A 12,868-nucleotide genomic window follows, 5' to 3' on the forward strand; every position below is an offset into this window, starting at 1 on the left:
ACTCGTGTTTCACACAAGGGTCTGCACTCTAAACCTCCGTACTTTTTTTTAAAACATCAAAGGAGCTAACTTGAAAATAAAAGTCTGCTGCCGAAAAAGAAGTTCAATCTTACGAAAACAAAATGCATCTAACTTGATCGAGTCGACTGAACTTGCCGGTCCTGGCCGAGTGCAATATACTCCAAACTATACCGAGGCTCAAAGATTATGGGCTGATTGCATGAGAAAGGAAAAGAAAATACATTTATGTTACGTAGCATATCTTTAAAATGTAAAACGCTGCTTTTTGCGCAGCGAGGATTTGCCTCTTGATGGGCTTTCTTTTCAGCCAAAAGGAGACAAAATGATATCAAACGCGCTTAAAAAAAGATACGATTATTAATTAGTTGCAAGTCTTCAAAAACGAAAATGGGTTTCTTATTTCCAAAGAACTCGCTAATTTCAGAAATATAAAATATCTATAAAATAAATAATGAGGAATGACGGGCCATCAAGGTTCAGCACTGAAATATATGTGCATCAAATGCAGCTATTTTGTTCTAGTATAGACTATATGTAAATCAGGAAGAATAGCTTCACTCATCCATTTTGTTTCGTTCAGACATGAACTCTTGATTTAGAGTCCCCCCGCACTCCTAAACCCCGAGCCGCCTAGCAGCCTCTCAAAAACCTAACCCTCGAACAAACCCCAGAGTCAAAGGAGACTCCCTACATCCTATCTAATATTTGTTATTTCACATCTCGTAATCTAACCCGTGGACACTCAATTGTCACATAATGTAACATTATTTCCAAACTCTGGAGACGACCTGACGCCTCGGTCGGCACTTTAACGTGTCATTGTGGCCGGATTGCTTTTGAGTTTAAAGGAACAGTGATCAAGCCAAAATAAAATGGCTCAGTCCCTCAGGGTGCCATTTGCACTGCCTCTCCTTTTGCACGGTTTTGGTATTGCTACAAACGAAGAGGCAGAGTTGCTCGAGCCTCCTGCAAAAAGGAACTGGCAGACATTAGGCTTTCAAAAGGTGTGCGGCCAATGGAAGTCAAATAAGTGACATGCACGTTATTAAATATGATGACGGGAGGAAAATGGAGGCACAGACATGTCAGAACCTACAATGGCAATCAACCCCCCCCCCCCATGGTGAAAGGGTGCACCCTCCATCGTGCAACACGACGGCCCAGGATATCAATCATGTCGGTGGGGGGGTGGGGAGAACACATATAACACGATCGTCTTTGGCTCACGCCATTGTAGGAAAATTATTTAGAGAAAGTCATCAGGGTCTTGGGTGAAAACTAAGATGGCGGAAGTGACGCAGAGTGGCGCGGAATTGAGGGGGTAAAGCAAGCAAGTAAGTGGAGCAGGGGTGGTGATGATGGTGGTGGTGGTAGAAGGGGTAAATTTCAATTTTGACATGATTTATTTCCAATGCACAGACAGCCGTGTGTGTGTATGCTGGGGTGCTCTAGGTGCAGTGGTGGCGCTGAGAACCTACTGACCGTTGGGCGACGGCGGCTCGAGCTCGGGAGGATTGTTGGGGGGAGGGGGGGTAGCTCACGGCGGCGGCTCGCGCCTGCTGCTGGCCACTTGGGGGTGGCGGAGGGGAACGGAGCGAACGCGGATTGGCTGAGAGCCGCTGGGGCTGTCACCAACAACAAGACAAGTCGGTAAGTGCACAGAGAGAGCCAGAGCACACGGGGAGAGAGCGAGAGAGGTAGATAGATAGATAGGAGGGCTATCAAATGAAAAGAACCGCACGGTCAATACTGAACTAGTGGCTACCATTTTTCTTTATATTTTTCAAAAAAGTACTTTTGGCAAAATAGCGTTTTTTTAAAATCTGGCGTTTGAAGGGGGAGGGGGTTGGTTAGGGAGGAAGGAGGAGGTTCTGCCCACCAGCTTAGGCCTAGGACAGGCAACCAATAGTGTTGTGGAGCAGCATGGAAATGCAGGGGTACTGAGATATTTGGGGAGGGGTGGGGTATTGAACCGCATTTGAGGTTTGGAGCAAAAAAAAACACAAAGACGTGGTCACGTTTTGTGTCTGTCTTTTTTTTGTTCCAGCCTCCCCAACCGCGTTCTCACCCGCCTTCTATTGATAGGAGTGCAAATGTGCCAGGATAGCTGAGGATGAAGGGCAGCCATGTTGCAATAGGAACTTTTCATGCAAGAGCTTAATCCAACTCGTGATTATCGTTTGCTTTTTGGTGAGGATGGTTAAGGATTGTAGGATCTTTAAATAATGCATGATAAAATGTCGTTAATATAAATGAACTGTCATTGCAAAAGGAAGGAGAACGGGACCCGAAGTCAATCGAGAGGAAAAAAAGGTTAAGGTGAGTTGGAGCCCAAGACTGACGTCAGGAGGGTTAACACTGCACTATTTGTAAATCGAGTTTCAAATCAGAGAAATCTGAAGCTTGTCTAATGAATGGGCAGGTAAGACGCTCTTGTCATTTTAGGTCCTGTGGGACTCAAGATCGAGATATTTGAATTTCTAAAAGATTATTCAGGAGGAGGAGCAAGATAGGTCATGATTTATAATGTAGTTACAGTGCGGGAATATTTTGAGTAATGCTGAAGTTTATCTGACAGGTCAGATTAATGCATGCAACAGTTATTTAAAGTTTTGTTTTTTAGACGTGATAATTCCATCATTTCACATTTAAAGGTGCAACATACCTTTGGACAGCCTGCTTAAAGTGGGTGAATTTAGATACAAATTATTACTGAATATTTCAGCGGGAGAATATCTATTTTAGGATCTCCATCACTTGTTCCCCTTCTTCATTCCCACAGTTCTCACCCCACCACTTGCTCAGAGTTTCTTGCAGTTAGGCTAAGGGGGAGGTGAGCAAAATTGAAATGCATGTGACACTAGTTTTGATTAAATTTAGAATTTTGTGAGCAGTAAAATGCAGTCAAGCATTTCTTTAAATAAAATTGTGCTATATATTGTACAATGAGGATGCAGTATTTTCATCTGATTAGTTCTTTGCTAATTGGGCATTTTTCCATCTGCTTATTCTGCCATATGTGTCAATGTACCATGTTATATCAATTCTGACTTGGAATATTTCGATTCATTTAGTGGTCTATAGTCTATCAATTCATTTCTCAATTTTGTATGAGAGTTGATTTCTCCCTCCCCACCCTGGTCACCTATCGATATAAACCCACCATTGATATCATTAGAAATCCTTCTAAAAGGTGTGACTATATAAACTGTTTTAATGAGAAAAGTCTTTTGGATGTAATTCTGCTGTCTTGTGATTTTTGTTTCATAAATGCTCCCCTAGGGTAATGTTAAACCAATTATATAATTGGTCACCCTCCTTTTTTAAAAAAAAAAAGTTTTGAAGTAAGCAAATTGTGCCTCTTTTGGGCTTGAATTATGTGGTCTGATTGACATGAGGATGTTGAGTCTTCCATATGTTATCTGGAATTAAACAATATGGTATGGGTCTGTATTTTATAAAAGTTAACTTTATTTACAGTACAGTTATCTGCAATTTCCCTGGTGATATCAAGTGATAAACTGAACTCTACAGGCAACAAAATGCTGAGGTTCAGTCTCTGGACTCTAACAGATCAGTTAATACTAAGAGGCACTATATTCTGCCCCTAAAGGTAGTAGAAGAGTAATGGTCAGACTTGCAGCATGCAACTGCTATTGACCCTGGTTGGAAGCAAAAATTTAAGCATTTTGGATGAAGATCCCTTCATCAAGGGTTCATGAATGAATAATGATAAAATACAGAACAGTGACTGAAACTATATCTCACTACTTTCTTTAGTATTGACAAAAACAGTTTTTAAAAAGCTAGGTCTTTTAAAAGAAAGAACAGTGCTGTATTTTCTTGCATGGAATGTGAATGATGTTTGCTTGCTTTAGCTGCTGCAGTTTACCTGGTGTAGGTACATCTGCAGAGCTGTTAGGAAAGGAGTTGTAAGTTTTTAAATTCTGAAATAGTGAAAGAAAACCAACAAAATTCCATATCTAAATGGAGTGACTTGGAAGGGAACATGCAGTTAATACTTCCCCCATACATCTGCCCTTCCCCTTTTTTGTAACAGTCCAGAGTTTTGGAACATGCTGTAAATGGAGCCTAGGTGAGTTGCTCCAGTGCATGGTCATAGTACATAATGCCTAAACTGTACTATGGTTTTTCAATGGTGGAGGGAATGAATGTTTTGAGGTGCTGTTTTGGTTTTAATCCAGCTGAGGTAACTTAGAATATTTATATACCATAGAAGTACTGTTGTCCAAAGATAACTGAGTTGCACTTGTTTGATTTACATAACATCAATCCAAGATATTTGAATAATAGACGTAGGAGTAAATTCTCTGTATGCTGTTCCTGATATGCAGTTTGACTCTCTCAATCTGCTTTGGCTCCATATTTGTTCCAAAGCTACAGTATTCATTTTTTATGTCTAAAGAACAGATCAGTAAATGTAGTTGTGGATCCTTTAAGCAAGAGTGCTTAATGTGTAAAATTGGGTTGATCATGTAAAATGAAGTTGAAAATTGAACTGAGGAAGACACAGGCGGCAAAGGGATTAGATAGGTAAGCTAGGTGGGCAGTGAGATCACAAACGTGGGGAAGTGGAGCTATCTACTCTTTTTGAAAGAAAAATTGTAAAGCAGAATGTTGAAATGGCTGAGACTGGGAAATGTTGACCTTGAGAGGTACCTGGCAGCCCTTGTCTGTCTGTCTCAAAATCAACATGCGATCATAATACTGAAAACTAGAATGCTGGTGATCACAGCAGGTCAGACAGCATCCATGGAGAAGGAGCAAACTAACGTTTCAAGTCTAGATGACTCTTCAGAATTGCTGAAGGGTGGCGGGGACAGTATTTATGCTATAGTTTGGGCGGGGGTGTGAGGTGGAAGTGGGTACTGTATAGAGTACTAGTGGAGAAAAGGCGTTGATAGTTCAGATTAAGTGATGGGAATGTGAGAATGACAGAACAATGCTGCATCTCCTACCAGACTTGAAAGGACAGTAACTTTGATGGGGGAGGGTAGGGGAGGATATAATAACAAGCTGGAAGAAATGGTTCACAATTTTAAGATGTTGAACTCTTATACAGTATTAAATCCAGAGGGCTGTAAAGTGCCTAATCTGAAGAGGTGTTGTTCCTCCAGCTTGTGCGGTGATTCACTGGAACGTGGCAACATGCTGAGGGCATACTTCTTGGAGACGAAAGAAAACTGTAGATGCTTGAACCCAAAGTAGACAAGCAGGAGGCTGGAAGAACACAGCAAGCTGGGCAGCATCAGGAGGTGGAGGAGTTGACCCTTTTGGTGTAGGGTTAGATTCTAAGACAGACGTGGGCATGCAAGCAGGATGCTGAGTTAAAATGACTGGCTACAAGAAGGTTGGGATCCTGCTTGGACACAGACCGGAGGTCTTCCGTAAAGCAGTCATCAGTCTGTTTGGTTTCTCCAGGAAAGAGTTGGCTACATTGGATGAGGTTGGGGTGAAATCCTGTTTCATCTGGCAAAATTGTTTAGGCCATTTTGGATGGTGAGTAGGGAGGAGGTGAAGGGGCAGGTGCTGCACCTTCTATGTTTTCGTGGGAAGGTGCTGTGAAGAAGGGCGATGATGATGTTGTTAGTTGTGGAATTGCCTGTGGTGTCCAGGAGGGAATGATCCCTGAAGAATGCAGACGGGAGAGTGAGGGGAAGATGTGTATGGTGGCATTCTTCTGGAGTCATCTGCTTTGGTAACGTGTTCCTACATAGTAAGCAGTTAGAAACCCATGGCATGTTAGCCCTTTTTTATTAGAAAAGGGACTGGAATACAATGGTAAAGAAGCCTTATTGCAAGTTTACAGGGTCTTGAGGCTGCAACTGGGATGCTGATAACTTGGATCCTTACAAAAGGAAGGATATTCTATATCTGGAGGGAGTGCAGTAAAGTCTCACTAGATACCTTCCATTCTCCTTTTGAGGAGAGATCAAGTTGACCAATGCCCCCTAGAATTTCGAAGATTGAAAAATGATCTTGTTCAAACAGTAAAATTAAGTGGCTTGAGGGAAGATTCAAAAAGTTGTATTCTCCTGGTTGCTGATCCTCTGACTAGAGCTGCTGGTCTAAGATTCAAATGAGGAAATTTGTTTGGGCGAAATGGTGTGAATCCTTGGAACTCACTACCCCACATAGCTGTGGTTGCTTTGTCTATGACTATTAATTTCAATAAGAAATTCAACGGCAGACTTGGGTTTTTTTTAAAAAAGGGGCTTTTTGCGGGGAGATGAGGTTAACATGGAGTTTATTGACTCCATTAACGAGTAGAATAAGCTTGAACTCTGGTCACCACTCTGACTCCTGTGTCTTGTATGAGATTGAGATGCAAGGGGATGGTGGGACTCCAGAACCAGAGGGTGTAGGTTTAAGGCGAGAGGGGAAAGATATAAAAGGGATATAAAAGATCAGTGAAGTTTTGGAGCTTTCTACCTCCAGTAGGAAATGAGAGCTCCAATTATTTAAGTTCAAAGCACAGATTTCTAGTTAGTAATGCCATCAAGAGATAGTGTGGGACTATGGTCTGGTGCAGATAATCAACTATAATCTCGAATAGTGAGGCAAAACAAGGGGCTGAATGGTTTACTCCTATTCCTATGTTCGTATCCTTGGTTATTAAAAAAAAACTTATCAGTTGAAAATGTGAAATGAATCTAGTTGGCTTGCAATGCTTTTGAAGGAGAGAGTATTACACTTATGTCACACTTTACATGAAGAGGTGTCGCCTAACTTTTCATCCAAGTGACTTGCCTTTGATTTTTAAGGTAATGTCTCCTTGCCAAGACTAGCCACAGAAAGTGATTCTCTCTATCTACTTATATGCCTCCTTCACTTGGTTATAAGTTCCCATCTCTTTATCCCTATTTGTTGGCCACAGCAAACATTAATCATTTTTAGCATTCAGCTCTAACGTACTTCAATTAAAATGCTATTTGCTAGTTCAAAAATGAAACTGATGACAAGATAGTCTTGAGAAAGAAAAATTCATTTTTCTAATACCCAAGCAAAGTTACAAAAAGCGACAACAAAAGCACAAATGCAAGCATAAATTTTAAATAAGGGCAGTGTCTAATAAAAAATAAAATCAAGAATGTGGATCTTTAAAAATCCTGAGTCTTTGAGTTGTTAAGTTTATGCTGAGCTGAAAATGTGTGGCTGGAACAGCGCAGCAGATCAGGCAGCATCCAGGGAACAGGAGAATCAACGTTTCGGGCATAAGCCCTTCTTCAGGAAGAAGGGCTTATGCCCGAAACGTCGATTCTCCTGTTCCCTGGATGCTGCCTGACCTACTGTGCTGTTCCAGCAACACATTTTCAGCTCTGATCTCCAGCATCTGCAGACCTCACTTTCTCCTCCAAGTTTATGCTGAGACCAGGGATAGTTAAATGAGTACCCTCCACATCAGCAAAATTTGTAGAAATCTGCATTCTTGGTGAACGAATGGTTCTTTGCACTGGGTATTGTTTTTGAAGACGCTGAGAGAAGAACGAGAGAGAGAGAGAGGGAGACAGCTCTGCATCTTTTTCTCTGCTCTGCTCAAAGCACTTCCATGAAATGTAGTTCATTTGTGTTATCTCGCATGTCTGGCTTCATTCTCCAAGCCCACCCCAAATGTAATGGGTGATTTGTAACTTCCATGAAGGTGTATTATTAAACAAGAAATGGATGTTTGAGTGACTGGTTTCAGTCACTTTGACCTGTTAATTTCAGTTAAGACTAAGTTTTGTTTAATTAATTGGCTCAACCTGTGGTCCGGTAATAAGTTTGGCTCTCATGTCAAGTCTTTTGCATTTTAACTAGGAGAAAGTGAGGACTGCAGATGCTAGAGATCAGAGTCAAGAGTGTGGTACTGGAAAAACACAGCAGGTCAGGCAGCTCATTCCTAATGAAGGGGTTATGCCCGAAACATCAAATCTCCTGGTCCTCTGACGCTGCCTGACCTCTGCTTTTCCAGCACCCCACACTTGACTGTTTTAAAACCATTTTAGTCAATGCAAGATCTTAGATTTTAAATTCAGGGTGTTGGAAATCAAAATTTAATAATAGGAAAAATACATTATCATTATACATGCCATTTAACCCTTGGATCTCTGCATCTGTGCTTCATTCCTTCCAAGGTCAGGATATCCTCTGTCATGCCCTGAGCTAACTACAATACTTAAAAGCACTCTAATTTGACTACACCTTATAAATAAAGCAAAACTTCCTGTGCTCTATTTAGAGGCTAGCATTCCATTAACTAGTGTTGATTTTAAATTTTTCTGTCATAGTCATAGAGATGTACAGCTTGGAAACAGACCTTTCAGTCCAACTTGTCCATGCCGACCAGATATCCTAACCTAATCTAGTCCCATTTGCCAGCACTTCGGGGGTGGAGGAGGGAGAGGGTGGTTGAGGAGGGGGAATGTGGGATTGATCGGCCAGTTCCTTCACTGGGCCAGATTGTGTTGGACAGGCCCAATGGCCTCCTACTTTGGCACATGCTGTGGGTTGTATGTTCAAACCCCTAACTCCTTGCACCCAGAAATCTCAGCTATTGCTCCTGTGCTGCATTCTCTCGACTGACAGTCCTAAAGCTGAAGGGCTTCCCCTGCCCTCTTGGGCTGATGTAAAAGATCACTTGGCACTATTCTGCCCAAGTACCAATGGGAATGGCGCAGTTGGCAGAGAAGGTAGTGATCGCAGGGTAGAACAGTACCTTGATCAGCTGGGCCGAAGAGGTGGCAGATGGAATTTAGTTTTGATAAACACGAAGTGTTGCATTTTGGGAAAGCAAAAACAGGGCAGGACTTATGCACTTAATGGTAGGGAGTGTTGCCGAACAAAGACCTTGGAGTGCAGGTTCATAGCTCCTTGAAATGGAGTCTTGGGTAGACGAGAGTGAGGAAAGCACCTGGCATGCCCTCCCCCACTGGCCAGAACACTGAGCACAGGAGTCAGGAGGACATGCTGCGGCTGCACAGGACAGTGGTCAGGCTAACACCAGAACACTGCACTCAATTCCAGTCTCCTCTCCTCCTCCCCCCCATTGGAAGGATGCTGCAAAGCAAATTAAAACTAATTTGCGAAAGAAGAACATATTGAATAATGGGTGTGTAAACGGATGATAAAATTGGTGAATGGAAAAGCAATGTACAAATAAATGTGTTACAACACTGGGTAAACCCTTCTGCTAGTTTAAACCAGACCCACAGAAAAGTTCACCTCGTGTCGTAATCTGTGAAATATCACTATTTAAAGAAAAAATTAAATATTTTATCCCTTAAGTTGAAAAGAGAACATGAGACAACAACTATTTACAACTCCTTTCTCTTAAACCTATCTCTTACTTCTCACTCTACACTACTGATCCGATTTTAAAAACCCCGATTAGGATTTACAAAAAAAATCTTGTTTCAAAACCAGCTTGCTGTGTCGATTTTTTTTCTATAAACTTTCCTCTGTAGATTTTCCTGGGTCGTCTTTTCTTCCGTTTTCTGCTGCACAAATTTCTTATGGACCGGTACCTTTCAGAGAGCTATTCTGCTAGCAGCTTGGCTGCCCTTTGCCATTCTCTGCTGTACTCCCCAAAACACTCGATTTTATACGCCCCAAAACATCGACCGTCTCACTGGTCATCAAAACATTAAAATTCAAATTCAATTGGATTTTGGTATCTTGGGGCATAACTTAAACTAGCAGAGTTTGAATTTGTGTACCATGGCAACGCAGCTCCAGCTATTGTTTCCACAAACAAATGTTACATCTTTTAAAATATGTTGAAGATACCCCTGGTTTAAATTCTGACAAATAATTGGGAGCCAAGTGGACCCTGTGGAGAATCTTAAACTGTAAAGCATAGGTCCTATTGCAGATTGATATCTTAATTGTGTTTACCCAAATATCTTCCCATGCCTCTGAGGAGACCTTAATGCCATCTCTCTCTCCCACACTCTGCAGAGTCGATCAAACTCATCTGAGGGGCAGCCTCCCCAATTGATGATATAAAGTGCTGACAGAAAGTGTACTCTTGGCACTGAGCACCCTCCTCTCTGTCAAATGTTAAAATTTTAAATTGGTCAGCACACTCTCTGCTTTCAGTCAGTCCTTGTCAGCTTTCACTCTCTTAAAGGTACATACTACGCCTTCATAATGAATGCCAAAACATTTTTACTAGAACGAAACTTGCTTATGGTGATATTGGCATGAATTTGCATTTGGAATCATACCTTGGTCAAATTTAACCTGCATGAATGGTGTGATTCAGCCATGGCCAGTTGCCAGAGAGACAGATTTGAGTTTGTGGGAGGCACTGAAGACCATGGTTTAAGTCTTTCCAATGTTTAATAGAAAGTTTTGCTTGTTCTGTACTGGGTTTTGTCAAACACTTCGATAATTTAACATCTGAAGCGGTTGACAGAAATGGTAATGACTTAGAGCTGGGTATTTTCTGAGAGCTGTCATTCTGTAGGTGTGAACCTCTGAGCCACAAGCTTGAGTTCATTTCGGAACTTGAAAAAAATCAAGCCGACATTCTAGTCTGATACTGAGTGCGTATCACTTTGTCGGCAGAGAGGTCTTTCAGATGAGATGTTAAACTAGGCCTTGTCTGTCTGCTTGACACCATATTTATAAAAGGGGGAGTTACTTTGTGTCCTTGCCAACAGTTATCTCTCAATCCTGTTCTGTAATGTTGATTCTCATTATAGCCATATTGCTTTTGGGAGTTTGTCCCATAAGTTTGGGAGTTTGACTAGTATGTAGATGCTGTAGTGAATTGGGAAATGTGTGATGTGGCCGAGAGGTAGCATATAGTTGAAAATTATGGAGCTAAGTTTAGTTCTTTGAGCGTCAGTAGAGGTAAAAATGGGAACAGAAACAATTGCAACTAATTCTCTGGTTATCATTGTTTAAATGAATAAAGTGTGTCATCCATTTGGGTCATGTTGGAGAGGTATTGGAGGAGGGAAATGTGGTCAGTCATGTCAAAGGCTGCTCCAGGCTGAGAAAGATGAGGGATCGTTCACCTTTGTCACTATCATGGGATATCATGTGGGCCCTTGATGTTTCAATACTGAGATGGCATAGCAATCTAATTTGGATAGATTCAAAATGGAGTGCTGGAAAAGATGGATACAAATTTTGGGAGACAGCACATTCAAGGATGTTCGAGCAATGGATAATTTGGAGATGGAGCAGCAATTTGCATGAATAATGCGGTCAAAGGTTTTGCAGGGAGAATTGATGTCAGGAGATTTAAGGGAGAGAGACGACAGAGAACCAAATGATGAGTTAATACAAAGCAGGAAAGGGTAACCGTTTAATTTCAGTACGCTCTGGGTAGCAGGTGGTGAGTGCTGAGTAACACAAACTCAGAGGGTTTAGGATGAACCAGGGGGGAAAAAACTAAACTAAGATCCAAATTCAGAGCTACAGGAAGGAAAATGACTGAAGTGGGTAATTGGCTAGTCTCAATCAAAATGACGACAGGTTCATGAGCTCTTTAAACTTCTTGACTGTGAGAGTTAAGGATGTGGGTAGAAAGATTTAAGACATAATGCCGTAAAGAGAATCTGGCTGTTACCTTTGCATTGCAGGATGATCCTGGAATACTGAGCAGGTATTGGCAGGTAAGGCAAGACTCAGTGTTTAGTTTAGCTAGATCTGATGACGTTTTTTTGCCATATCCATTTAAATAGCTGTCCCTTACAGCTATGGCAGAATTGAAGACTGTACCAGGATAAGAGAAAGTAATAGTTTATTGGGATCTAAATTGCAAAGGATCAAAGATGGAAGTGAAGATGCTTTGAAAGAAAAGATTGCTGAAGTAAAGTCATGGTGAGTGGAGGGATAAAGGCTGGACCATTGGGGTATTGAAATTTAATTAGGAGATGGATGCAAAAGTAGGTAGGATTCAGCTATCCAAGGGGGATGTAGATGGACACTGATACCAGAAAGTGATTAATGGTGACCTTATCTGCAAATTGGTGTAATGACATAAACAAGGCCCCATGTGATGGCAAGATTGAAGGTGGCTTTGACTATGAGCTGGGAGTTGTATGGAGGTATATATTAAGGGAGAAGGATGACTAGGGAGAGAGCATGATTTTTGAGATGAAGAATGGGATCACTGAAAATGGCTCATAGGGTGAGGAAGGAAAGCATTGAAGATATGTAAAAGTGCTATTTGGATGGGTGGTAGTGACTTAACCCCTCTGGTTCCATATGGAACACTGGATGGTAGAGAATGTATGTTTTATGAAAGTTGTGAAATTGGGTGAAGAAGTGAAACCACAGTCTGATTTGGTCACGAGATTCACAGTACAACTACAGCTGTTTTAGTGGGCCAAGAGATGGTTGGTACTGCTGGGCAAGTAGGTGTAACTTTTGGGAGGAGGAGGAGGTGGCATTGCACCTCAGCCAGGATTCCAACTAGGGCATTAAGTTGATGTACTCAACCACAGTAACTTCATGAATAGCACGGGCCTTCCTCAAGTGAAGATCTCCTGGAGCAAGGTGGTTAATAGCTTATCAATTGAGAGATTTCAAGTTATTAGAACTGCTAAGGGTGAGTTGGATAAATAATAGAACATTCCTAATCTCTGGCCTGATGAGAAGATTGGTAAAATTTATCTCTAGTAGTGTGTTGATGAGCATCTTGGTGAGAGAATAGGATGGAACAATTGGGTTTGCTGCCAGTAGTGAGTACTTTGAAGATTTAGTGCAGCTATATATTTAAGCAAGGAGGAATCTGGATTGGGGTAGTAGCAGCAGAATGGGGAAATTTGAGAAGTAATTGATTATAAGGTACTTAGGAATATTACAGGGAGAAATGAGAGACATCAAA

At 41.5% G+C, this 12,868-nt stretch overlaps 1 protein-coding gene across 6 annotated transcripts in view; it reads left to right on the forward strand.

The window, feature by feature from the left end:
- The first annotated feature begins 1,651 nt into the window (after nucleotides 1–1,651).
- Nucleotides 1,652–12,868, forward strand: part of LOC122556864 (histone-lysine N-methyltransferase, H3 lysine-36 specific-like) — a 300,867-nt gene continuing 289,650 nt past the window's right edge. For 4 of the 6 annotated variants that reach the window (XR_015759842.1, XR_015759841.1, XR_015759843.1 and 1 more), the window contains exon 1: nucleotides 1,987–2,211. Coding sequence is in view for 1 of the 6 variants with exons in the window: in XM_087995529.1 (XP_087851655.1) it covers nucleotides 2,169–2,211 (43 nt within the window). In the remaining 5 variants the exon portion in view is untranslated. Of the gene's footprint in view, nucleotides 1,672–1,986; nucleotides 2,341–12,868 lie in introns of those variants that run through there. The other 2 variants (XM_087995531.1, XM_087995530.1) reach the window with 2 other exon arrangements.

Source organism: Chiloscyllium plagiosum, unplaced genomic scaffold, assembly GCF_037043375.1.
Source record: "Chiloscyllium plagiosum isolate Xiang-an unplaced genomic scaffold, Cpla_swu_hap1 HiC_scaffold_16, whole genome shotgun sequence".
NCBI classification, from domain to species: domain Eukaryota; kingdom Metazoa; phylum Chordata; class Chondrichthyes; order Orectolobiformes; family Hemiscylliidae; genus Chiloscyllium; species Chiloscyllium plagiosum.